The sequence below is a fragment of the Crocodylus porosus genome, unplaced genomic scaffold, assembly GCF_001723895.1.
Source record: "Crocodylus porosus isolate Cpor-Errol unplaced genomic scaffold, CroPor_comp1, whole genome shotgun sequence".
Classification (NCBI taxonomy): Eukaryota; Metazoa; Chordata; order Crocodylia; family Crocodylidae; genus Crocodylus; species Crocodylus porosus.
The window spans coordinates 864482-891428 of NW_017728929.1; the positions used below are offsets into that span (position 1 = coordinate 864482).

The 26947-nt window shown below is 43.8% G+C and overlaps 2 protein-coding genes and 1 long non-coding RNA gene across 14 annotated transcripts in view; 2 read left to right on the plus strand and 1 right to left on the minus strand.

Moving 5' to 3' along the window:
* GIGYF2 (GRB10 interacting GYF protein 2) overlaps positions 1-10722 on the plus strand; it is a 93705-nt gene extending 82983 nt beyond the window's left edge. For 7 of the 11 annotated variants that reach the window (XM_019542862.1, XM_019542865.1, XM_019542868.1 and 4 more), the window contains 8 exons: positions 764-1000; positions 1711-1833; positions 4363-4566; positions 4715-4923; positions 5244-5398; positions 6211-6377; positions 6847-6994; positions 10227-10722. In XM_019542862.1, the coding sequence (XP_019398407.1) occupies positions 764-1000; positions 1711-1833; positions 4363-4566; positions 4715-4923; positions 5244-5398; positions 6211-6377; positions 6847-6994; positions 10227-10294 (1311 nt within the window). In that variant the 3' untranslated portion in view covers positions 10295-10722. The remainder of the gene's footprint in view (positions 1-763; positions 1001-1710; positions 1834-4362; positions 4567-4714; positions 4924-5243; positions 5399-6210; positions 6378-6846; positions 6995-10226) is intronic. The other 4 variants (XM_019542863.1, XM_019542869.1, XM_019542871.1 and 1 more) reach the window with 1 other exon arrangement.
* A 188-nt stretch (positions 10723-10910) lies between these two features.
* LOC109315271 lies at positions 10911-12167 on the minus strand. Its single transcript, XR_002102464.1, has 2 exons — positions 11321-12167; positions 10911-11279 (listed from the first exon to the last, which is right to left on the minus strand). It is a non-coding gene; the product is annotated as an uncharacterized LOC109315271 (long non-coding RNA).
* A 2012-nt stretch (positions 12168-14179) lies between these two features.
* Positions 14180-26739, plus strand: CUNH2orf82 (chromosome unknown C2orf82 homolog). Of its 2 annotated transcripts, none has more exons than XM_019542876.1 (3): positions 14180-14455; positions 24099-24281; positions 26326-26691. In XM_019542876.1, the coding sequence occupies exons 1-3, from the start codon at positions 14383-14385 to the stop codon at positions 26556-26558; spliced, it is 489 nt and encodes a 162-aa protein (XP_019398421.1). In that variant the 5' UTR covers positions 14180-14382; the 3' UTR covers positions 26559-26691. The 2 variants fall into 2 exon arrangements, with proteins under 2 accessions (XP_019398421.1, XP_019398422.1); XM_019542877.1 differs by having other exon boundaries at positions 14181-14455; positions 26599-26739.
* Positions 26740-26947: the final 208 nt, after the last annotated feature.

A 26947-nucleotide genomic window follows, 5' to 3' on the forward strand; every position in this document is an offset into this window, starting at 1 on the left:
GAGAATATCGTTCATGTTCCCTCCTATCCTCTTGCCCTGACTATTTTAAAGCCTCCTTAAGTGGCCTCTGCATGTCCTACTTTCCCAGCTGCCATGCATACTAACTCCTGCTGGCAGTCTTCTAACAGGAAAACTAACTGCATCACACATCCTCATATGGTATTAACATAAGGATCCCATTCCATATTGCCAGTTAACATGTAAATGATAGAGCTCTCTATGTCTCTCTCTCTTCTAACTCTTTATGATGTACCAGCACCTTTTATGTCCTGCCTTATCCTTGTTAACAAAAAGAGCTTTTCCTTCTTTGCAGCTATACCCATCACCTACTTTTTCCGTCACTTATTTTTAATGTAATTATAAACCTTTTCTTTTTTCTCAGTTAATGAGTTCTCTCTCAGTAGCACTCAACCCTGAGAGCTAATTGCAGTGAAAAGGCAGATAAAATCCGAGAAAAAGAAAAGTTCAGTACTTCATTTTGCCCTGTGGACAGTCCGATGTTGCTGGCCTTGATGTGGAGGAATGCCTTTCGCTTGTAGTTCAATTGCTTGATAAAACATTATGAAACTTCTGTGTTGGAGGAACCAGATTTTTTTCACTTGAAGATTAAAGTTTATTAACCAATGTGCACTTTACAGATAACATCTACTGCTAAAAGGCTTCCATCTGTTTGTTAGGCTTTCTGAATCCCATGTGCTTAAATTATTTAATTGTTTCTGAGGCCTCTTAGAGACTTTGCTCTTTATTTTTGTATCCTTGGAAGGAAGAGGAGGCTGCCAAATGGGCCCGTGAAGAGGAGGAGGCCCAGCGTAGACTTGAAGAAAATCGGCTGCGCATGGAAGAGGAAGCAGCTAGATTACGGCTCGAAGAGGAAGAGCGAAAGCGCAAGGAGTTGGAACTTCAGCGCCAGAAGGAAATAATGAGACAGAGGCAGCAGCAACAGGAGGCGCTTCGGCGGTTGCAACAGCAACAGCAGCAGCAGCAACTTGCACAAATGAAAGTAATGCTCTACCTTCTTTTTCCATTCATCTAATATGTGTAGGCAAAACCTTTTTGACAGTCCACAGAACAAGATTAAAAGGAATTTAGTTGACTGGGATGAACAGATAGGAGCTGAGTGAAGGTACCACATGACAGAAAAAGAGAGGGAATAGCAGTGTCGGTGAGTGAAGTACAAAAGATATAAGGGAGCACAAATATTAAAACAAGTGCACAGGAAGGAAAAGAGAGAGACTCAGGCAAGAAGAGCTGTCTGGCTCCCTGCTGAGCAAGAGAGCAGTGGGGAATAAGTGTAGGGCCAGAAAGCAGCAGGACCCAGCATGCAGCCAGAGAGCAGTGAGGGAATCCGTGCTCGGTCTCTCATTGTTCTATGGCTCTGGGCTGATTTCTCTACTGTGCCCTGGCTCAGCAGGGAGCCAAGGAATAGTGCAGGAGCCAGAGGGCAACAAGGGAATTAGGATGAACCAGAAAACACTGTAGGACCCAACACTGTCTGCAGGTCCTCAAGTCAAAGATGAGCCTTCATTTTCCCCATGATGAATGAGAAAATGATTTCATCTTAGAATCAAGTAAATATGGTATGTTACCTTTAAGCTGAATCTTTGTATCACCTTTCTCCAGTGGGTTCCTGAGAATTGTCTCCTAATATACAATGTCAACATTCTTCAGTTCAAAAAGGATTCTTACTAGCTTGTCTTGTCTTGTTCTCAGCTTCCTTCGTCTTCGACATGGGGTCAGCAATCAAATTCAGGAGCATGTCAGTCCCAGACCACGTTATCCTTGGCAGAAATCCAAAAGCTTGAAGAAGAGAGAGAGCGGCAGCTTCGCGAGGAGGTAAATTCTCATCTTTCCTTCTAGTGTAAAGAAACCCAGCTTGAATTAGTTTTTACGGTATCTACTCTATGTGCAAATTTTCTCCATTTCCCAATGGATGACTGATTAACTTAGAAGACAATACTGATTCTTACTCAAATAAATGCTGCATCAAAACTGTTTGTAAATTCACTTTTAGATGAAGACAATAGAACTTTGAGGCAGGTTATGTTTGACATAGGGTTCTTAGAGATGCTGTAAAATATGAATCTATTCCATTCAACTCTCAGATTAAAATTTTCAGAGCGCTTCAAGATGTAACTGAACTCTCCTTGGTATTTGTTTTCTCTAAATATCTTAGTTTTGTCATGGAAATGTGTGACATTTACTTATCTGGTTGAAAAGTTGACAGACCAGCCTATAAGTGTTGGGCTTCATGTGCACAGTGGCTGTAGTACTGTAACCAAGATAGGTCTGTGTTTCAAGGGGAAACTTTGCTTCTTTGCAAGTCCACTCAAAAGATACAAAGGTCTCGCTGTTCAGGGAGACCGAGCAGTTTTGTATATCAGATCCAGAATTATTTCAGCTTCTGCAGAAGTACTTTTAGATGAGATTGGGAGCTCTCCAGTGGAAACTTAATCCTTCCAAACTCACTCAGCTCAAATTATATTATATCTATTGCACTTTTTTTTTTTTTGATAGAGTGTGTTCCAGTATCTAAAAGGATGGTCTTTTAACAGTGATTTTTTTAAAAATATCAACAAAGGAAAGGAACAGAGTTTTAATTATGATAGCAAAAAGTTATAGAAGTCAAGACCTGGACAAGTACTTTTGGTTGACATTTGATGGGGAGTGAAAAAAGAGTTTGTATTTAAAGCATGTTGGCCGATGAGCTGCCCTTCATAGTAATGAACCTCTTCCCCAATACTTTCTGAATTGAACAGCATCTGTGATCTCTTCAGTACGTGAGAAGACAAAAATTTAACAGATGCTTGCAGGACCTGAATACTGATAAATTCTTTGCATTCAGTGGCAAAAAGCTTTGATGGATGGGTAACCTGTTGACTGGGCTTTTACCTCTCTTCTAGCAAAGCAGGGGACTGTCTTAGTTTTTTGATGGATGAGGAAAATTTGTTTTCATATCCTGGCTTAAACCCCATGGCTAGATGCTTCCGCGCTGGAGCCTTGTTAGATATAAAGCTAATATCTATCCTTGTTGTTTATGTGCAATGAGTCCTGAGAAAGATACAAATTGATGTCTGTACCTAGTTCCAGAGCACAAGTGAAAGTGAATACCAAGTCTTTCCTTTTACTTATCTCTTGTAACATGTGGGGCAGATTAATATCTGTTCAGTTCCGAGGCATCAGAATAATCTTTCATTTAAAATCTTTCATTTCCTACTTTTTTTAACATTAGAATAATTAGATGATGAAGCATCCTTTTGATGCCTGTGAGGGTCTGACATAGCCAGTTTATTTTAGTAACTAACTCTTGACTAACTGGATATTCCAAAATTTGGGAGGATGTGTGTCCATCCAAAATCTTTTTGCTAAATTTCATTGCCTCATTGAATTGTTCCGTGAATTTTTTTCAGATACTTGTCAGTACCATCTCAATATCTGTACAGAATAATTATATCACTGATTGGCTTTTCTCTAGAAAAGAAAAAAAACCTATCCATCTTTTCCCTTTGTATGATGGGGCAGCAGGTAAAAGTGTATCCAAAAGAAACCTACTCATGCACTTAATGTCTTTGGAGATTTAGGAATTGTTTTTATACTTATTATGTTCTGGAGTATTTCACCTTGTGAAATCAAAGCTCTGTTAATTTTTACTTTTTTAACTCTGGTGAAGAAAGAAAAATTCTCTAATTCTTGTACTCTGATCCCTATTTTTTCCTTCCACACACCAAAATTTGAAACAGGAGGGTTTTGTGGATGTTGCTGTTTTTTATTCAGAAAGGGAGCTAGCAGATAGTATTCAACTTAAACCATATTTAATCAGTAGTTAGAAATGGGTAACTTAGTGATATGGTTTAGTGGGCAAGTAATTTGTAGAAGTAAAGTTTTGTGCCAAGCACATTAGTATTGATGGCAGTTCTTATGGCTTTCCATTTGAACTGAAAGCAGCCAGCATAATGCAGCCAGTCTTTACCAATTTATCATTTGCTCTAAAAGCAATAAAAATAGAAAATGATGCTGCATAATTTTTATCCTGTTGGCTTTCATTTGCTTCATGGTCATGCTTAAGAGTACAGGCAAAAAAAGTGATGCGAGTTTTTTTTGGTTTTTTAAAGATAGTGATACTTGTTTTAAGACAGTGAGTAATAAATTGGATGAATGACTGTTTGGGTCATAAGATGCAGATATTTAGTTGCATCGTGGGTTAATGAAGGGTTTCTTTTCAGATCTAATTAGTGTGCATCTTTTTGTGCTTCTACTGATGTCTCTAGAAGCACAGTAGTACTGCTGCTCAAAACTAACAGAGCCTGGAATCAGAATTCCTGAACTGTGATCATCTTCTGATGTTTCTTTTTTTGTACGCAACAGCAAAGGCGTCAGCAGCGTGAACTAATGAAAGCTCTCCAGCAGCAGCAGCAGCAGCAGAAACTGTCGGGATGGGGAAATGTCACCAAACCAACAGGCACTACCAAATCTCTCCTGGAGATACAGCAGGAAGAGGCAAGACAGATGCAGAAGCAACAGCAGCAGCAACAGCAGCACCAGCAGCCTAACAGAGTCCGCAATACTACGGTGCCTATCTTTGTTACCTAACTAGTGCCTGCGGAACTGTCACGTGCTCTGTTCCTCTCATCCCACCTTTACTTTTGGTTTGTTGGATGTTGCTACTCTTCCTTCAGACTTGTTGCTAACCAGTAAGCTCTCATTTCTTTTGTTTCAGCAGCATTCTAACCTGCACACCAGCATTGGGAATTCAGTGTGGGGCTCTCTAAACACTAATCCCAGCAACCAGTGGGCATCTGACTTAGTCAGCAGTATCTGGAGTAATGCTGATTCCAAAAACTCAAACATGGGATTCTGGGATGATGCAGTGAAGGAAGTAGGACCTCGTAACTCGACCAACAAAAACAAGAGCAATGCCAGCCTCAGGTAGGAGTTGGGGAAGGTTGTTTTAGTATAGGGTTGCCAGTCTGGAACTGATCTTTTACCGAATTTATACCTTCATTGCATTTGATCGTGATCTTTTAAAATAATTTGGCAACCAGCACCTTATGGTCTGTCCTTAGAGTCACATTTTTTATTTTAACATCTGAGAAACCATTTGACCTCATGAGCAGTGCTAGCCATTCCCTAAATCAAAGGACTTTTGGTAGCTGTGTACTAGAATTTTTCCTGATTTTTTTTTTTTCTCTTAATAAATGTCTGGCTGGTTCTGGTATTGTAATATTATGTTCTGGTTTTTGTCTCAGCAAATCTGTAGGTATCACAAGCAGACAGAATAAGAAAGTAGAAGAAGAGGAGAAGCTGTTGAAGTTGTTCCAAGGAGTTAATAAAGCCCAGGATGGATTTACTCAGTGGTGTGAACAGATGCTTCATGCACTCAACACAGCCAATAATTTAGATGGTAAGAATTGGAAGGAATGGCAGTTATATTATGTAACATTACATGAAAGAAGACCACATTAGCATATGCAGAGAAAATACGTAGTTCAGTGGAAAAACAACTGTTCATTAACAAAGACAGTGTTTTGGTGCATTCAGCAAGCTGGCATAAGTGGCTGGGAAATGGCATTGCTATAAATTGCACTGTATTCTCTGCCCCACGATTCTTCCTGGGGGGAAACATTGTGGATAGTGGGATTAGAACTAATGCCACCAGACTTGGTCACCCAAACCTTCACAGATGTTTCAGTGAAAGTGATACAACGCAATTAGAAGAAAATTAACCTGGTTATAAATACTTGCAGAATAATTAACTGTCCCATTAAAGCATTTTTTTTTAAACATCAGTTTTTAGGAGCTATGCTTTTAGATGCTTCAGTCATAAATTATATTGATTACAGCATTGGAGCAGAGGATAGCTGACTACCTGTATGGGCCTTTTATTAGTTCTGCTTCAAAAAGACTGTTTAGGAACTTCCTATTAGGAGGCTGGTGGGTTAATTTACTCTTCTGAGTGTAGACCTAATTTTCTTCCTCATTATGGAGGGTGGGAGAAGGATGATGAGATTTGTCTTCCTTTCCTGTACCTATGGAATAATGCAGCATTACATTGGTGGGGCTTTGCTGTTGTTAGCTTAACATGAAGAGCTGTATTCCATTGCTGCTAGGTTGTCAAATATTTGACAAAAGAATCCAAAATCTGTTTTTTGCACACTCACTCACACATCTGCACACGTCTCTCTCATGGTCCATCTTCTTCCCCTCGTATTGCAGTTCCCACGTTTGTTTCTTTCCTGAAGGAAGTGGAATCTCCATACGAGGTCCATGATTACATCAGAGCCTACCTTGGAGATACCCCTGAAGCCAAGGAATTTGCCAAGCAGTTTCTTGAGCGCCGTGCCAAACAGAAAGCCAGTCAGCAGCGGCAGCAGCAACAACAGGTGCACATTTGTTTGACGTTTTCCTGGTTTAAACAGGTGGTTAGACTTAAATGCTTGATGGTCCTTTCCCAGCCTGTTTTCTATAACTTTAAAGTATACTGATGTTCTTTCTAGAGACTATGAAGGCAGTGCCATGATTCACTGGAAGTCTGTATCTCTAATAATGTGCAGAGGGGGGAATGGGAGAACTTACATAGCCTTGAATGCAAAAGAGGAAGCATATATTGTGAAATCTTGTAGGGTATACCTAATTCTTGTTAGTAGTTTAACAGTTTGTAACCTTGCATAAATAACTTCACAGTACAGGATGAGTTTCGGGGAAAAAATGGATGTAAGTGTATTAGATGGACTGATAGACTTGCTACTCCACCCGTGTCATTGAAAGTGACTTGGGATCATCAAAGTACTTCCAGCAAGCAGGCAAAGCTCAGTCGCAGTTTACAATCTAGTATATATGCTTGTTTTCCAGGATTCAGTGTGGGGAATGAACCATAGTGCACTGCATTCGGTCTTTCAGACCAATCAAAGCAACAACCAGCAATCCAACTTTGAGGCTGTGCAGAGCGGGAAGAAGAAGAAGAAACAGAAAATGGTTCGAGCAGATCCCAGTTTGTTAGGTAAGAACTGCTACTTCAAAACTGAGGTTGTTTTGAGGTAATGTCCCGGAATCTTAGGATTTGGACATGTTTGGTCGATATCTAAATTCTGCAAGAAAAGTGGTTGAAGCCTCTCTGGAATTGGTCTCCTAGAATTTGCTTATTTCAAGAATGTTGCAGAACTTTCCTAACCAGTGCCCCTACCCCTGTCTGAGGAGGTCTGGAGGTGAGGAATACAATTATCTCTGAGACTTCCCCGTTTCGTTAAAGGAACCATGTATACTTTTACTTATTCTATAGAAGTAGAGGTGGAAGAATAAGCATTGAAACCTTTTTGGCAAACACTCTGGTATGTTGGGACTCTCTGAAGAGCAAATTATAATCCGTTGCGTGATCTTTGCTGGCAGTTGCAGCAGACAGAAAATCTGTTTCTTCAGAAAAATTTAAAATACCTAATTCTTCATAATCAATGTTTTTTGCAACTTGTGGTTCTAAGGAGCAGGTTTGTTCTCCTGATGTCACATTGAGACAGTCTTAGAACTACTCACTTTGAAAGTAGGTTGAAAATGTCCAAGAAAAGCCTTGCAGAATTAGGCTGTTAAAAAAAATTATATTACTTTGAAACATTTGAACACTACAATATTTTACCTAAGCATCAGGTATAAAACGGTAATCTGTACTTTTGACATCTCAGGAGGAGCTGATTTCTCTTAAGGATAAATTTTTTTTTTTTAAATTTTGATATTTCACCCTTCCTTCAAAAATGCCCCCAAAAGCAGTCAATATGTCTTCAGATAAATTCATTCTTTCAAATGGTGTGGTAATTTTAATCATATTTTCTTAAGAATGAGAATAGGTGATACAAATGGGAAGTTACGAAAGCATATTGCAAAACCAAAAAAAAGTATTTCCAGACATTTTTAAAAACTTACTAAAAAAGTTCTTTTTGCCTTAAATCATAATTAGTAGCTTTAGTTGTCCCCTCATCTTAACTTTTTTCCAAATTGACATGTAATCAAGATTAAAAGCAGATTTTTAATAATGAGAAAAGCCCCTTTATCATCACAGATTAAATAGATGCTTCTCTGGGAATGTTACATGTGGTTCAGAAAGCTGAGCTAACTGTCTCTTGAAGTTGGGTAGTTGGTTAGTGCCTGTTTAGTTCTACTTGGCTGTTGACTGCAATATACAAGTCATATCTTAAATCCTTATTTTAAGAGCCTTTTATAATTTTGTGCTTAAAGCAAATGCAAATGGTCAATGATGCTGGTGTTTGGAGAATGGTCGTTTGTATGAAATCAAATGTTCTAGTCAGAATGGACAAATAAAACTCTTGAGGGGCTCATCTCCCTGGAGAGCATCTGTCCAAACTTGCTTGGACACTTTCTTTAAGAAAGCAGACAAGACTCCAGAAAAACAGCCAAAACTCCTGAGAAGACTCCAGCCAAGAACCCTTCAAAAAGTCCAGCAAAGTCACCTCAAAGAAGTCCTTCCAAATCAATATGAGTGCTGTTTACAATATAAATACAGTAAAAGCTCTGTTATACAGCATCCCCCAGGATATGCCAGTTAATTGAGCGGCCCTTGCTGCTGCTCCTCCCACTGCATCTGGGGCGTCCCTCTGCCCCTCCTGTGGCATCGCTGCCAACATGGAGGTGGGTCCGACACAGTCCTACACAGCCTGTTATGCCCCTGGGCCATGAGGGCTCAGCAGCGCAGGCTGCTTTGCCCCACGCCATGGGGGCTTGGAGAAACCAGAAGTGCCATGGTGGGTACTTCCAGTTCCACTTTATCTTACAAGCCAGCATGCTGGCTTGTAAGATGCCTGATAACAGAACTTTTACTGTACGTTAATGCAGCTATATTACTCATCTGTAATTGATCGAGTACAAAATTCTGGGGTATTTTTGGTGAAAATAAGGTATTAGGCCTTGGTTCAGGAACCAGTCCCCCATTTATAACATTGTTTCTTATGAGAAAATTGGTTCTGAATTACAACATCGTGGTTTTAAGGAACCAATTGTGTCATAAGTCTGAGGACTGTCTCTAGTTAAAAAGCTGTATAGGGGTTTGGCAGCCTAACTCAGTGAATGTTTGCTAGTAAGCTGCCTTGTAGGATCTGTCTGCTGCCATTCTCCCCCGCCCCCCTGGCGCCTAAATTGTGGCATGGCATGTGGAAAGACCCCCTCTACCAGAACTCATGCCACCCAGCTAGTGAGGCAGAGAACAAGTTCCCCTTTGTTAGAGCCCTCTGCTGATGGTTGCTGCCAAAGGCCAGATCAGAAGGCTCAGTGGGCTGTATCCAGACCCCGGGCCATAGGTTGCTGACTCCTGCTTTTCATGCACATGCAATCTCAAAAAGATAAAACATGTCATTTGTATACAGGTGCATCACTCAAAGGCAAATGTAACAAACTGCTCTAGCTTTAACACTGCTTCATCGGAGGTTAAAGTTGGAGCATTATTGTCTCATTCCCAGATTGTCCACAACTAACAATTTAAAAACATAATGGCTACTGCCCTTTGAAATGGCTCCAAATAGACATGTGTCCATACCCTCTGAGAAACAGTGGTGGTTGAATAGAAATGAAAATAGCGCATGTATTTTGGGAGCTCTTGCCAGTAAATCTGCATGTTGTTTCCATTAGACTCTTAGCTGTAAATGTGGATTATGTTTGAATTCTGTCACTTTGGACTGAGTTCATTCCCTCTTTAAATGCTATTGAGGGATGAGTGTGAATGGTGCTGGAACCATGCACCAGCCATCTGTTCCTTTCACCACTCACTACAGTGATTCATAGATTGTAAGACCGGAAGGGACCTCAGAAGATCATCAGGTCCAGCCCCCTGCGCCAGGCAGGATAGACAAGTGGGGCCAGGTGACCCCAGCAGGGTGACCACAGTGATGAGCAACTTCTGATTATTTGATATTTAATCAAATTTATTTGATACTTCTGAGACACAGTATTCAGTCACTTCCCCAACTTGGTGCTTAGATGCAGTGATTATGCAAGTGCCATCTTTTGAATGAAATTTAAAGCCTAACTTCTGATGATTCATCACTGAAAATTCTCTGGTATTAAGTAATAGCTTGTGTTTCCTTATCATATTCCAATTTGGGTAGTGATATTCTATTTTAGTAAATTCCCCTTACAGTTTTAATGGTATGTGTATTATTAATTTCCTGTCTTAATCAGCTGCTGCATATACTATATTAGAGATAATGCCACACTGGTTCTCTTTTGATTTACAGGGTTTTCAGTGAATGCCTCATCAGAGCGGCTCAACATGGGAGAAATAGAGACTTTGGAAGACTACTGAGCATGTGCAGATCGACCGGCTTTTCCTGCATCTGTTAACCATGGATTCTCCATCTTTGGCTGCAGTTCTTTCTCCACTTTGCATTCTTCTTTGCCTTGCAGTGAATCACAGAATCAATCATCTCAGGCTGCTTTTTCCAGTCCCAACAAACCCTTTCTGCCCAGGACTGCACAGTCATTGGTGTTACTGTCAGCCTAAGGACAACTTTGTTCCATCTCCTAAATGGGTGGGAGATGGTATTCATTCACAAGAAGGCTGCTTGTGACCCGCAAGCTTTCACTGTGCTGTGATTTCTTCTGTTGACTTCTCTGGAAAATCGTTTGGGATTCTGCAAATGGTAGTTTCCCTCTCTTGGTTATTTGTACCACATCCAACTTGTGCAATCATGGAGAGAGTTTGTGGTTAACAGATGTCAGTCAAAACCAAAATGCCACACAGATACTGACTTCAGTGCTCCATCAGGGCAAGCGGTGCTCTCCATATCCAGGAGTTGCATTCATAAGCTAACTTGAGAACTGGCAACAGCAGGAGAGGGTGGTGGTGGGCAGAATTTAGCTTGGATTGGTTTGAAGTTGCACACCCCCTGCCAGCCCTTCTCAGCACATTAATTTTGGAGGGAAAGCTTGAGTCTGTCTTCAATAAGTGGTGATGTCAAAGCTACTGGAGTTCTCCCTCCAGCACACTCCAGCCTTCCTGGACAAACGAGGACTCTTAATCTGGGGAAGGGGAAGTCTCTATCTCTTTTCTTTCAGGTTGAATTTACTCCCTTCAGTAGTACCTTCAGAGGGATAAGACCAGTTTATCTGGGGCTCTTCTGCCATGAATTTGTCTCGTTTCAGAGATAGCTAGGATCTTTCCCATATGTATCTCTTGCATGGGGGTAGATACTGGTTTCCACATCTGTATCCCTAACAGTCTCAGCTGACTACATATGGCAGTGATTCAGCATTTCATTACAGCAGCATTCAAGCTAAGAGGCAGAGACCTCTCATCTTTGTAATGGAAAGAGATTATAAGAAAATGGACCTGAATTTGACAGCATCTGAATTCCTGGAAATTGAGGAAAAAGGAAAGTGAGGTGTGCAGTGACATCTCTGATTACCTACCACACCTTCTTACTTAATATCCATCCCTTCATTTCAGGTCCCCAATTACTTATGAATATTTATGGAACGTAACTCCCCTCCTCCAAAAGAGATTTAAATTAAGAAAAAATGAGAAACATCAACATCAATCTGAAATTGCCAAATGCACTTAGCTTCAACATACATCCCCTGGTCCCAGCTTCTATTTCTGGAGGGCTGCAGTATGCCTGTAGGAGAAATGGTGGAGCTGTATGAAGGGTGCTGTACTTCTGTCATCACTGCCTGAAGAAAGCCACTCGAGTTGCTCAAGAGCAGTTTGGCTTTGGATTTTATTTCGTTTGGTTTATTCCTTTTTTGGGGTCACCCTCCCCTCCTCCTCTCTCTCTTCCCCCTCTCCCCCAGACATGTACAGTAACTATACAGAGACTGCTGCAGACTTGTATATAGTTTTTGGATCCAGTAGCATGGAGAGACTTGGAACTGTTGCAAATCTGGTCTCCCTGTCTCCTTTGCTTTGTAAATTCATAAAGGGGGAAGAGGGGTAGTTAAAATGTTTACAAAACTTTAAACGCCCTCTGAACTTTTGCCAGTGTGGAGGGAAAAAAGAGAGAACTTAAATAAAACCTGGTTGTATTATATCTGAGAGCGCATTTTCTGCTTGCTTTTGTCAAAGCTGAGTTTTGAGATCATTCCTGGTGCTAAAGCAGACCTGAAACTCGACTCATTACTTTTCATCAAGCAACAACAAGCAAACACACAGGACATGGAGCAACAACCACTGCTTTATTTCTTCCCTCCACAGGAACGCTGGTGGTTTTTCTACTTGATCATTTTAGAACTCAAAATAAACAGCAGTAAGTTGAGATTGAAGATTTCTTGTCAGAATTTTCCAATCTCCTTCCTTCCTATGCACACACAGATGCATGCATTCACACTCTTGCCTTGTTTATGCAAGAAAGATCAAGCACTAGTTAGTTTTCTGTTATGAATTGTGCACACACAAAAAAGGACTTGATGTATAAGTAAACCAGAAAGCGCTCCAGTTACCCTCACTAAATAAGGGAGAGGCATGTCCCCATGGTCAGTGCTTCAGCAGGGCAGTGTATTCCCTAAGGGCTCTTTGTATACTTCCCATCTTTAGATAAAATCATACTCGTTTCTCTGAAAACAAGCACTAGCTGTCACCTGTAGCTTGTGTTTTTCCTGCACAAAATCCTGCAAAATTGAGGACATGTAGCGAACAGGTAATTAGTCTTGTATCATTCATGTGTAAATAGCAAGTCAGTTTAATTTTTTAACTTTGCCAGGTTATTATAGCAGTTTAATTTCCTGTTTGCCTAGCTGTGCTTGTTTCCTACAGACATGGTTAAACTTAACTTTAAATCAGATTTCAAGTTGTTTCATAGTTGAAGCGTGTTCTGATGGTCTTTTTCTATAAATATTTCTTAAATATTGCAAAAGAGTCACTTGGCATGTGACCTATCAGTGGATGCCATAGCTGTTTTGAATTACGTGCTCATGCTGGAACTGATTCATAATGAAACACAAGGAAACATGGCCATGGTAATCTCAATTTCAGCTGGGGCAGAGGGGTAGGGATCAGTGATTGCTAATGAAAAAGGCAGAAATCTGGAAAGGTTCCTGGGTACTTAAAGTGATGGAGATGATGGGAATAGGTTCAGTGTACTGTCTCTGGAATTTAAATATTCTGGCATCCTTCATACACCCTTTTCAGGATGGTGCTGAGACATAGTAAATGATTTCAGGCAGCCTCACTGTTTCGTTCCCTGTTGTTTAGAAAACTGGCACGAGCCTCAAGAATGGTCAGGATCACCTGGGTTAATGCATGTGGTAGAAACTAGGAGCTGGAGCTGTCATTTTGGGATAGGGTGTAGCTTGTATGTGGCTAACCTGGGTTCTAGTTTAGGGTTTAGGTAAGGCAAGGAGCTAGAGGTTTGGTGTGCCTTTTAAGTTACCAGCTTAGTGACAATGACTTCAGGAGAGGTATCTGAGATCTTATTTCCAGTAGGGAGTTCTGAAGCAAATTGTTTCTTAATTTCCCACTTCCCTGTGGTGTCAGCTTTGAGTCTTCTCTGTCTCTCAAAGAGATCCTGGAACAAAAGTTTGCAGATGAAATTTAAAATAATGCCATTTTGCTGAGAACGGAGTATAAGGATACTCAAAGATTCAAACTGTATGGATACCTTTTCTGGAGAGAAGTCAGTTGTTTCTCTGTAGTTCAACAGTAATCTTCATGCCAGTTAAAAAATGTATTTTATGGATCCACTGCAGGGAAGTCTGATGAAATTGTTGCCTCTACCAGTTAGCTGGAACAGTCTCCTTTTTTGTAGGATTCATTCTCAGGAACTCATAATTGCAGTGCTTGCATGGGTCTCAGTCAAAAATCTGTATTTTCTCTACTAACGACTGTCTTCCTCAAGCACATCTGAGAGAAAAGAGACTGATAGAGGAACACATGGAAAAGAAGTCATTCAGTCTAAATCGGGGTAGGAGGGATTTGTGGGGCTGTAATGTTAAGTCTCCCCAGCAACATCAGATTTTAGTAGAATTTGACCCTAATAAGACCACGCACTGCTCCTCAATCTCTTGAGTATTAGGTCCAGCAAACAAAGATGGCAAGGACTTGCTTTAATTCTGCTTCAAAGCATTTTGACCCTTAAAAGATTGTGTGCATATGTACGTGTATGTACCAGTCTGGCAAGGATAACTGATTTCCAACAGTCCAGCTGTTCATGGAGGGGAGGGGGGATTTTTTAGGCATGTTTTTTAGAGGGTGGAGCTGCAGTCTTCAGGAGAGAGGTCTGCTCAACCAGTCAGTGTGTCAGTCTCTGCAGGAGTTTGCAGAGACTGTCTGCATCCTGATGTGAAGGGATTTGTGGCCTGACTGGGCAAAGTTGTTTTTATGCTCGTGAAGTTTCCAAGCATTTCAATACTTTGAAAAGTTGAAGAATTCCTTCCAGTGCGTTGTTCCTGGAAGAAGCGATGCCCCACCACAGAGTTCTTCACCTGGTCCTGCTGGCACTCGCTGGAGTCCTGGTCCCTGCTGTGCTAACAGGTAAGCGCATGTGTTTGTATTTACAGCCTGAACAAGCAGGAGACTAACCTCCTTTTCTCTCCTTCCCCACCTTTCATTCTTTCCCCAAAGATTTGGTAGGTGCCCCTTGTAATTCAGCAAGTCATCTTGGAATCAGAGTAGTTAGTGTCAAAGCAAGATTTCATCTACTGTGAGAGACCGGGCATCCTGCGAGGAAGGAAGAAGGGTAGGTTGTGGGGAACCCATTGTATCTTCAAAAACGCTGCTACAGTGCAGCTTACAAATAGGAATTGCAGCAAGCATGGATGGCAGGGTGCTCTGCAGCCAAAGAGAAAAGTTTCCTGCTCTGAATCTGAAGTTAAAATTAAGTTTAAATGCCTGTTGCTGTTACTGTTTTCACTTAGCTTGGACAAACAAAACAGACCAGTCAGTTTCTGGGTATTTTCATTGTATGGCTCAAGTACCCAAGCAGTTGATGGCAGTATTTTGAGTTATGAAGAGAGGAATTGAAGAATAGTGAGGAGAAATGGCTGGATTCTATAAAATTCTTCTTAAGAAATGCAGGCTCCTTTAAAGCTGCATGTAAGAGCTGAGGCTGGGAATGCATTTTACTCTGAGGTTCAGTAGATGGTTGGTCAGGCCCAAAAATAAAGCAAAGAGGGTGTGCGAAGTGCCCAGCAAGTTGTCTCCCTACTCTGTAAAACCCCATCTGTAATGAGATTCTTGGAAAGGATTTCCCACAATGTGCCATCTAGTAGGGTCTCAGCAGAATTCGATGGTCAGTGCAGACTGAGGATGACATGGTCCTTTGCAACATACTCCGCCAGTTTGGTCCAGCGCAGTTCATTAGCATCTTGCACAAGGAGCAAGGTCTTGACAATGTCTGGCAGATTGCTGTACAGTAGATGGACCATCTTGTTTCCAGGAGTGTTCACACCAGAAGTTTAATCTGTTAGACCAGGATGCCACAGTGTCCATAGAGGCAAGTGCCCAGGTAACTCACTCATTTTGTACTTGTTCCATGTAGAGATGCTAGCTGCTAGGGGGCATTTTAAATAACAAAAATATGCAGCATCTGAAGTAAGACTGTCTGAATCTGCAGATGCAGCATGCTCATCATTTAGCATTGCATTCCAGTTTTGTAATCAACTCGCATCTCCTAAACAGTAGTTTCTGTTAAAGAATAGCTATGCATGGAATCTACCCCACCTTGCAAATGCCTACTGGTTATTTTTTAGTGAAACCTTAAAACTCTTTCCCTCTGTAAGCTAAAAGTTAACATGGACACAGGATATGCCATACCCACCCTGTTAGAACTATAGAGCTAGCCCAACTGCAACAGATTTTCCAGCTATATTATACCTGACTGTCACTGCCTCGTTTATTCCTTCCATATTAAACTTTGCCTTTTCCCAAACACCTCCTGCTTCCTGACACCAAGAGTGTTTGAAGAAGCATGTATGTTGCTTTGTAGCAGAATGTCCTTGGCTTTTGGCAAATGCATCTTTTCTTGCTGTTTTGATCTCCTGGGTTTGTTCTTCTCTGGTATCTAGTAGGGCCTCAGAGAACCAGCTTTTGCAGGAGTGTACTGCCTCAGTGTATAGGAAGGGTTATTTCTTTTTCATTTAAGGTTTGAGAGCATGGTGCAGCTTTTTTCTGTATTTCAGCCTATCAGAAAAGGAAATTTCCTGCCAAGACAGGGAGGGGCGACAGCCAGCCTTCTGGCCTCCATATGTGTGCACACGGCTCCTGCCTTTCTGTAAACAAGTTTATTTAACATTCGGCATAACCGCAGCACTCCGTGCTGCTCCGCGCTTGGGCTTCCAGAGTTTATAGCATCACAGACTGCCCTTTGTGCGTCCCATGAAGGGCTCTTTTCATTCTTCCACTGGCCACATGCCCATCGCGGCTACCTGGGGCTGGGCAGCCCACTTCTGGCCTCAGGGTTCACCCAACCCCTGCCCTTCGGTGTCAATGTCTCTCACTCATCCTCCATAGCAAAGCCCTCCAAAGTGGGCGAGGTGAGGCCAGTCTCAGACCAGAAGAGCATGTGGTGTTTTGAATCATGCAGGCCAAGTTTCCTAAGCAAGTCTTGGCCTCCACTTACTCCCCTGTGAGATTTTCTTGCTTTATTCTAGTGATACGATAAACTTCTGTTAATTTAGGGATCAAATTAGGGATTAGGTGAATTTAGGGATTGTCAAGGCGGGATGGAGACTCTGGCTGGACTCTGGTTGCCGTGTGTGCGTTGGAAGACTCTGATGTTTCCAATGCACACATGGCACTCTATTTGGTGTCAGTGAACTGACGGTCTTCATCAGGAGTCTTGCTCATCAGGTTTAGCTTCCGGATGTCACCAATGCTTCATGCTTTTAAAGAAGAAATTTGGTTCCTGGCTTGCAAGTCCAAGTGTTGTTAACATCACTGTGTCTAGGAAGGGCAGGGAACCAATTGAGCCCCTGATTCTAGCACTTTTGTCCAGCTCTGACTGAAAGCCTGTTCAGACATAAGAACCTTCCATATGCCAAAGTCCCGACTTGAACTTCTCTTTTGCCTTACACAATTTACCCTCTCTGCCTCCATTTGCTCATCTGAAAAATAGGATTAACCCCTGATGCATAGGGTGGCAGGGGGGAAGAAATGGTTGTCAAGATTCAGTTTTGTTCCATTAGCAGCTGCAGAAACTTTGTTTCAGTCTCTGTCCTGTTTTTTTCCAACCTGGAAGATGCTATAAAATGTTGTGTGGGCCTCCTGTAGCATGTGCTTACCCAGATAGGTAACACCGTAATGAACTACTTCAGACTGAGCAAAGTTGGAGGCATGTTATCTCCTGATAGCATCACTCTAGATGCATATCAACACAACAGCTATGTACCAGAACACCATTTTTATTACCCAGGAACAAACTCCCAAAGCAAAGATACACCTGAGCAAAGGAGGAGACTTTGACCTGCTGTGGCAAATGATGTACTTCTGTTCCTTTATATTAAATTAAAGTTAGGGTTATAAATAGATATTAATTTTAAAGACTATTTAAAAAGTTAAAACGCAAACAGTAGAATGTGAGGAAAGGCAGAAAAAGTTTTTGATTAAAGTTTTGGTTTTTATTAAGGTAAGAGTTTCAACCAGTTCAGGGTGGCTTTAGGCAGGCTTACATAAACTGTTCTCAGATGCAGTTGGCAATAATATTCTTGTAAACTCCTGTCCACAGTTTAATCTCTTTTTTTTGGGCACATCATCTGGTGAATCTACAAGGAACAGATATCCTCCTTAAAATAAAAAATGCTATTTTCTATGGATAGCAAGAGTCTGTAGTAAGGAATTAAAGTCCCTGAATTAAGGAAGGACCATGAAGCCTCCTTTTTCATGACATGAGCCCAACTCTGAATAATAAGGATTAGGAAGCAGATTATTCCATAACTACTGTGTGCTGGGCTGTCTTGTATCTTTCTCAGAAGCACCTTGTTACTGGTGACTTAGCCAGGATACCGGCTTAAAATGGGAGCTGGTCAGAACATACAGAGTGTCTTATGTTTTGATGTCCCGTGGTCCGTGTATCTACGTACTTGTATGATCTTCCTCTCAAACATTGATGTAGCTATCCTGGTAGTTGTCCTCTGCTGAAGTGGAGAATCTTGTTTTAATACCATGCTTCAGACAGGACACATGAATCGAGAGGTGAAATCAAACCTGTGCAAGAAAAGTGGATCTCTAGTGATGGTCTGGTCAAGCAACAGTGGTGGTGTTAATTTAGCCAACAGCTCAATATTGCTGATCATGAAATCTTTTACCACTGGTCTGAAGAGCCCTCATAACTTCTGCTTCCTACTTGTTTGGAAAGACTCCATATTTGGTCATCCTCCTTGAAGATTGGGGACCTATAGCCTCCATCCTTACACCCTTATTCACTGTGTATAAAGCATGGGTTGTCCAGTCACATACACACTCTGCTGATATTCATCCTGTCTTTCTCACTGAACCTTGACCCTGCTTTTCATAGTGCCTGGTAGAGATAAGGAGGACCTCAATGGAAATGGCTAATGAGATGGAAGTGTTGGGAGTGTCAGGATTCATACAAGCAGTAGCAATGAGAGATCTGACTATCCAGGATGCTCCAGGCTGCAAGAAATACCTTACGGAAAACTAAGTGATTGCCGAGAAGTGCATCTTTGTGTAGCCTTGCCTAAGTGTTTCACCTCTGGAAAATAAAGGTCATGTGGCTGGAGTCCCTGTGTTGGGTCTCTGTATGGTCTGCCACCCTTAGTTATTCACATTTCCTTCCTTTCTTTTGCAGCCTACATCATAATTGGTGTGTACTGTACATAGGGAGAACACACACTAGAAATTACCTTGCTGAATTCATGCTGACCTGTATTAATAATAAACAGTAAGGAAGCGAAACCATCTCTGTCACTTGGCCATTCTTAATGAGGTTAATCTAGTTCAGTATTTTCATGTTATATCAATGCCATGTTAAACCCTTTTAATTACCCCTCTCCCCTTCCTCCTGCCCATTAAACTTTTCCTGTCGCCAAACTGCATTTTATTCTATTCACTTGGCTGGTACATAGCAAAACAGCAGTTATGTCCAGTCAGCACTCTGCCCCTCAAGGAGTGGGTTAGCATTGTCAGATGGCTTTATGTGAAACCATATGTATAGTGCTAAGTTCTCTTTAATGATCATACAGTCTTAACCCAATGAAACACCCCGGGGCTTTGGACACCAAGTCAACATAGTTGGTTTCAGTGTCATTACATTGGTGTAACTGAGACGGTTCACTGTGTTAGCCTAAAGTCAGGCAGAAGGTAGGACAGGGTGGCACTTAATGGATTATCTGTTATGGGTATAACAGGAGCTGAAAGGGTGACATTCACCCCTGAGTAGAGGACCATACCTTACAAAAGGCCTTTGCATTCAGGTGGTTTTTACCCAGAAAAAAAACTGTTCAACATCAAGTTGTTGCTGATGACTACAAAGACCACAAGACTGAATGCTTGGGTGGTCAATGCTGATTTGCCAGAGCCCAGAGAGAATACAAAGTAAGTTTTGGGCTTGTCTTATGTAATATTTGGGTGCCAAAAGTATACACTGTCCTTCCTATGCTAAACTCTGTTGTTAGTAAATGTACATCCCATATTGGGTTTACATAATTATTTTTATTTAGAAAAGAAATGTGCCTAGCTTACACACTGCCATAGCACTTACAGGGTCCAAATGATGATCAGTCTTCTGTGACTATCTACTGTGATGAAATAACTTCAGTCTCAAGGTCTGGTAAGGCATTATCCCACTGAATGATGTAACAACTGAAACCACAGTTGCATGTGTGAAGCTGTGTCTGCTGCACAGATAAAAAAGCAGGTGGTTTATAGGTGTACTCACTTGTATGCAGCACACTATTTTGTTCAGATCCCAAAGCACTTCTCAAAAGAAGTCAGAATCCTTATCCCAATTTTACCAATGGAAAAACTTGAAGGAATGAGGAGAGAAAGTGGTTTGACCTGCCCAAGGTCATCCAGCCAGTCAGCAGCAAAGATGTGGAGATAGAACCAAGGCCCCTGACTCAGTCTGGCGCATGCAACACTGTCCTATATAATCCTAAAAAATAGGGCTGAAAGGGTTACAAGCGTGTATATACAGGATTTTTTTTTAGTTGTCTGTTAACTTCCCCTTTGGGGCTTTTGGATGTTATATTGGAACCATTTTCATAGACTTCATAGACATTAGGGCTGGAAGGGACCTCAGAAGATCAAGTCCAGGCCCCTGCCCCACGGTCAGGAAGTCAGCAGGGGTCATAGGATCCCAGCAAAATAAACATCCCAATGTCTCTTGAAGGTGTTCCAAGTAGGTGCTTGAACCACCTCTGGCGGCAGTCTGGTCCAGACCTTGGGGGTTCGGACTGTTGGAGCATCTATTCAGTTGACCCCAGACTTAACAAACTTGGTGTTTTTTCTTGTTTTTACCAAAGAAATGAGAGAGGTGCTGTTTAAATGTTGCTAGTGAAGTATCTGCTGTTCTTGTCTAAAGCCAGGAACTCCAGAGCTAATGCCTACACTGTTACTGGCCACTGAAGTAGGATGGCCATGGACAATAGCTACCTCTCACCTTTGAAAGCAATAAATCTGGGCAGGGTCTTGTGAAGACAGATTGTTCAGCCTCATTTCAAAAGGGCAGGAACAGGGATGTCTTTGAGTCTATGCTAGCTGGGAAGGGGGAAAAGCAAGGGCAAGTCATTGAAACCACGTTACTAGTATAAAAACAACTGCATGCTGCCCAAGCTGCAGGGCTTCTGCTCCAGAGGGATGAACTCCATTGGCATCTTAGCTTCCTCTCTTGTGCTGATCACAGCAGAGGCCTGCACAAGACTGGTAGTGTGACTGCAGCATGGTTGTATGTGTTAGCACCTGCATGTTTGTGTCTTGTTCTGGGCTGACAACCAGCCTCCAAAACAGGCTGAAAAGAGGTTGTGCTTTCCTTATTAATTGAAGTTCTGTTAGAGTGAAACCACACAAACTCAGCAGAAAATTCAGAGTTAATGCATGTTGTCCAACCCTCAGAGGGGAGCTGTCATAGTTTTAATTGCACAAAAAAATTACCAAACTAAGGTACAAAAGCTGCAGGATGTAAATTAGAGCCAAAGCAGCTATGCAAAGTAAAAACATTTGAAGTGAACAAGTTCCCCCTTGATTTAACTGTCCTGGAACTGAGCTTTGCATCTCCCGCACCAGCTGTTACCCTTCATGGCAGCCACTGTAGATCTCTACAAGGATTCAGGAGTTAGAGGCCTCTAACTGCTCTTAAAGAGACGCGCAGTGCTGCATCCTGCTCTGTCACTACAAGGGGTCTTTCTGTGGCTGTGTTAACGGCATGCATCGGAGCCAGATTGCTCTACACGGTCACTCTTGGAACACTCCTTTTTACTGACACCATATCTAGTGCATAGAGTCGCCAGGAACAGCGCCTGTTCCCTGCCAGGAGAGCCTTGTCTTTCCTAACCCAATTGTGCATGAGGACAGTGTGCTGCTGTATTGGCTTTGAAGTTGGGAAGGTCCTTGCCATTAAACAGTGCTCTCTCCAGGTGAGCTGTGTTTTTTGCCGGCCACTAATGCCTCCAGTGTTAGGGCTGGCACTAGTTTTGCTGGCATGGCAAACAAAGATGTAATAAGTGGTAATGGGCTGTTCCCCGACTGTCAAAGCAGTTTAGAAATAGGGCTTAAACCAGTAGGTTAATTGTGCCCTTGGCACTAATTATAAATAGCCCTTGATCAGTTTGGTTCCTTGGCCCTAATGAAGTTTTACCCCTAAGTCTCTCATTGTTCTTGATCTGTCCTGTGGTGGCTAAAACCCCTGGCTGGCTAAAAGGCATGTCTGTCCCACTAATCAGCATATACCAGGCACCAGTAGGTGGCTCTGAAAAACGTGCTGCATTGTCGATTAGTTGTTTAGGACCCAAAGCACGGTGCTGTGGGCATGTCCTCAAGGCTACATGGAGTCCTGGCACCCTCAGGACATGGTACTTTCTGTCAGCCTTTCTAAAAACCGTCCCAGGCTTTGCTGCACTGATGGCACCCACTCTGTCTCCAGTTACAAACTGCTCTGCAGCCCCTAGTATAGGACTGTCATTGGGAAGGGGGTGGAGGACCTGGGTGCCCAGCTTGCTGAAGGTTAATACATTAATTAACGTGGTACTTATTTGCAGTGTCCCTTTCCCTTCCTTTTCTGGTGCATGGACCATGAGTTGTGTGACATAGGAGTGCCTGGTCCCCACTGAAATGCCTTCTGTTGTCAACAAGCGCAGCCCTCGCTTGGAGCACATGAGATTCTGGCCAAAGCCCTCCTGAGCTGAGCAGCGTGTTCTACCAGTTGGCCTGGACATGGCTATGGTTTTCTCAGCACAGGAAGCAGGGCTGTTGGTGTCAGCACCCATGTTGCCCTCTTCTCCAGCCCAGATAACTGTATCACGAGCTTAGATGGTCTTAGACACCCCGTTGATTTTTCCATCTTGGTGCGACATTCCTGGTGGTTTCTGCAGGGGCCTGTGGAATGTCTGCTGTTCTCACTGGGGCCTCTCGGTTGTCCAGCCTGAACAAAATGAGCATTGATGCTGATGGCCAGACCCAGCCACATGCAAACAGGAAAGACTTTTAGGCTCAACCATCCCCTCTGGGAAAAGAAATAACTGGGCATGAGCTCGCAACATCAAAGAGAATGCAGTTTCCTTTTAATCTTTTTTGGAGCGATCTGGGGGGAAGGTCTAAAGACTCCTGTCTGCTGCTCTTCCGGGGGGATACGTCCTGCCTGAACTGCTGCTGCTAGGGCCTTTTTGACCCCTTCAGGCTGAGAGCTGCGGTTAACACTAGCATCTCCATTGCATCTGGGAGGGGACAGAAGCTTGAAAGCTTAACAGCCCTGAACAAACACAATGGTTCTTTTCCATGTTGCAGTGCACTGTAAGTACCTCCAAACACTGCTTATTGGTCACACAGGCACAAAACCATTAACACAACCTCTGACATGCAAAATGGGGCTTGTTCCTCTGCTGGCAGAACCAAGCAGCCAGGAAAAGTCACTTGCAAATGTGCTCAGTGCAAATGCAACAAGCCATAAAGGTTCAGCCTAGGTAACATCACATGGACCCACCAGACACCAGTGCAGCCCTAGACTGTGCCCAAAGTAGCACACGTGTATGGTGTATGCTCAGCACTTTTTCTAGCAAACACATGTTGCCACAATGGGGTGTGCTGAAACATTGATGCTTGGGAGCATTGTCTTCCAGAGACCTTTGTGTAATGGTGGTCTCTTCAATCGCTGTGCCATGGGCTGTGCTTACCATTGGACTCTACCAATTTCCATCTTCCACCCTGTTATATCCCAGCTGCCAGTTCCCTTCCCCCGTTTACCTTTACAGAAGCCACCTTTCTACTCAGTCTCAACTGTTTCCTATGCTGTTTGCTGGATCACAGGAGAACTCAGCTGGCTGCTTTTAGTAACGGAATGGGTTACACTGGGATGTTGCTACTGCAGTTGGCATTATAGCCATGTGCCCGCAGACAGCCTGACTGCCTGCTGCTCCTCTAGCCTCTCACGCCTAAACTATTTTTTTCCCACGCTGGTTACAAAAGCTGATTCCAGTTCTAGCACCTACAGTGAAATCCCTGGAAGCTTTGCCACTTAGGCCTGGATAGCAGCTCTATCCTTTGGGCCAGGCACATCCTGCTTCCTTCTAGCAGTGTGGTTGTCAGCTGATTTTCCTCTGCTCCACCACGCAGCTTTTTCTGCAGGGATATGCTGACAGTACCCTCATTACTGGGGCTGCTCTTGCACCTCTTGCATGTGGCATTTAAACTATTGCAAAGGGGATTTTTCAGCTTATAGATCCCTGGGTCACTTGGCCTCTGCTGCCAAATTTGCCCTGCATTGCAGCTCCCCCAGGGTCACCCATCCGCAGGCAACTGTCACCACCTCAACCACGTGTTTTTCAGAGGGAGGAAATGTTGGCTTCAGAAGCACTGGGCAAAGGCCCCTCTACAGGGTGTCCTGGTGACAGCTGTTTTCTCTGCACCTGGCTGAGCAGGCAGGGATCCACGTGATCTCCTTCCAGTGCTGGGAGGGAAAGAAGGGATCATCCAAGGGCAGTGACAGAGATCTGTGCTTGCATTGCAGCAGAGCACCCACAGGGGCCAGTCCCTACGCTGTGGAATGAGCCGCCAGAGCTACCTTCAGGAGCAGGCCCCTTTGACACCACCACCGCAGCCCATGTCTCCGACTCCACAGGCTTCCCCCCTTTCACCTCAGAGTATGAGCCCGAGGACACAACCCACCTCCACCGGCTGGATGATGGGAATGGTAGGTATAGATCTTTTTGTACTGGAGTCTAGACAGCCTCCCATGAGTTGCTGCAAAGGTTCTGCCCTTTACACATAGACACTTGCATTCAAGTCTTTTCACTGACAGCAAATGTTTACCTGGGTTTGGGAATAAATCTTGAATGGGGCTGACCTAGTCTTGAGCCAAGTCTAGTGCTTTGAACCAGCTGTCTGGGGCTGTGGTCTCTCACAGGGCCAGATATTGGCCACAGAAGCCATCCAGCTGTTGTTCTGCACAAAGCAAAGGGCTTCTCGGCCCCCAAAAATGCAGTCCAATGGGGTGAGCAGCCCCAGGAGGCTTCCTGATTCCAGGAGGAGAACAGGTGGGTATAGGCAATGTTCTGTTCGCTCCAGGTTCGGTGCTTTGATTCCTGCAGGTCTCGCTGTCAGTTCCCCAGGCTTTGAACCTAGTTGGAAAAGCCAAATCATCTCGGCTGCTTAAGGCTTTCCTGATGCCCCAAGTCTGTGCTGTGGTAGTCTCTGGTTTCTTGCCTAACAGGAGCCTTGTTCTTGGCAGTGGAGAAACCAAGGAGTCAGTTCTCCTTACTGATTATACTTTTCTCTCAATCCTGGCCAACACCTCAGGCACTCCTTTACCTTGAGTTGCTTCCCGGGAGCCTGGTGCCCTGCCTGATAAGGGCACCTGTGTGTCTTTGCTTTCTTCATTCACCCAGTGCTCACCTCCTCTTTGCCTTTCCCCACAGTCCTGCTGCATCCATGCAAGAGCCTTATCTGCAGCTCCTGCCTGCTGAAAATCTCCCTAGGTTCCCTCTGCGTATGGATCAAGTTGTCTTCCCACTCCATTGCTGCCCTCCCTCCCTCCCTACTGTCTTCTCTCCCATCTCTGAATCCCTCCTAATTATATCTGAGTAGCACAAGGCTAGTTGGTATGAATGCCTCTCCAGAATAAAGCTGTCTGGTGAGGCCAGGTGGAGGCTGTCTCCATGCTAATCACAGCTCTTTGTTAAAGACTTAAAGGCAGCAGCAGTGCACTGAAGAAAACCTTTCCCCATGGGCTTCTGAAGTCTGTAGCTAGTGAACTTGGGACAGACGGAGAGGAGGAGACTGAAATGCAGCAAGTTCCCTGGTGAGTTGTAGGGAGAGTAGATGGGCTAGCAGGGGGCTGTGCTCAAGCCTTCCAGAAGTTAGAGGCTGGCCAGCTGACCAGTTGCCTCCTTCATGGCAACTGTCTCTTGACTTGCAACACAATACCACCCTTGAGGAGAGTGGCCTGGGGTGGCTGGCCAGCGTCATGGTGTCACTCCTTCTAAAGGTTCTTGGGGAAACCTCAGAGCCCCAGTTCAAACCACTTCCCTGGATGCCTCTGTCAGGGCAATGGACTTTTCTCTGCTGCAATCACTTGATCATAGCTCACTGATCAGCTGAGAAGTGATGTTGCTGCAGAGAGGGGGTGGGGGTGAGGCCATGATATGCTGTTATCGGGGGCAGGGAGAAGTCAGGCCCATGTGGAATTATGTCGGAGAAATGGTGGGGCTGAATCCAAGCTGCAATAGATGAAAGCTGCAACTGGTCCAAAAAGGCTCCGAGGTCACATAACTGCCCCCAGGCAAACATGGGACATGGCTTCTATAGCCCCTTCGCTGTGCAGGCAGCTGCACATCCCCAGCCTTTAGCCAGTGTGCAGAGAGGAGCTACAAGGCACCGATCCTTGTGTTTTCCTTCCCCTCCTCTGCCTTCCTCCTCCATTCCACCCCCGGCTCAAGGCTTTATCACTCACTGGTCCAGAACCTCTGTGTTAGTGGTAGGCTGGCTTTCGTGGCAAGACCTTCTGCTCCTTGCCTCTTCCTCTCCTTCTCATCCCGTCACCCCCCAAAGAAGGGGCTGCTTTAGGGCCCTGGGATAGGAACACGACAGCTGTAGCATTGGCTCCTTGGGGCTGTTGCTGTGGGCTACCATAAGTAAATAGCCATCAGTATTTGTCTCTCTCTGCCTGGTTTCCCCTTGGAGCTGGCTGGGTTTGGGGAGTTGAATATTTCATTTCTTGCCTTTTCCATTTGATGCGGGCCTCTCTGATCATGATCACCCACCCCCTGTGTGTGCGGTGACCTGGGCCAGGACGGCGCTCTGCGGGCACCATCAGGCTGCCTCCCTGGACTTGAGTGTTGGTGACTGTATGCTCAGGGCAGTGGCAGCTCTGCACTCGGTTCTGGGAAACAAGCACCCCTGTCCCTCACACAGCCTCGCTCAGAGGCAAATGGGTGTGTTCAGCTCTGAGCACCTGCCAGCTCAGGTGTAGGTCATCTGCAGCCTGTTCTGTGCTTTCTCTGTCCCTGCAGGGGCTCTGGGTCCCGGAGCTATCGGTGCCATCGTCATTGCCGCTTTCCTGGGCACGTCTGTGATCGTGGCCTTGATTGTCATCACCCTGCGGAAATTCTCGGCCTCCTGAACTCAATAAAAGTCTTTTCATAAGAACTGTCCAGGCTCTCATGTGTGTTCACTGTGAAAAGCCACAACTCTGCTGTACTCCAAGGGGAAAAGTCAGGATCTCTTTTCTGCTCCACACACCACATGTTTTTACCCTCAGCCAACTGGCACGTCCAAACTTCCTGGGATGATGCTACAGCAGCATCTGTTGAGTGCTGTTCAGGTCTGCAAGAACCACATTATTGTGGCCCTTTGCTGGGA

What these genes read in the sequence shown, in the direction of transcription:
- CUNH2orf82 (XM_019542876.1), top strand. Translation starts at nt 14,383, where the DNA reads ATGCCCCACCACAGAGTTCTTCACCTGGTCCTGCTGGCACTCGCTGGA. An exon ending in GGTCCCTGCTGTGCTAACAG is followed by an intron (nt 14,456 to 24,098) that starts GTAAGCGCATGT and finishes CTTGCATTGCAG; the next exon opens with CAGAGCACCCACAGGGGCCA. An exon ending in CCGGCTGGATGATGGGAATG is followed by an intron (nt 24,282 to 26,325) that starts GTAGGTATAGAT and finishes CATTTGATGCGG; the next exon opens with GCCTCTCTGATCATGATCAC.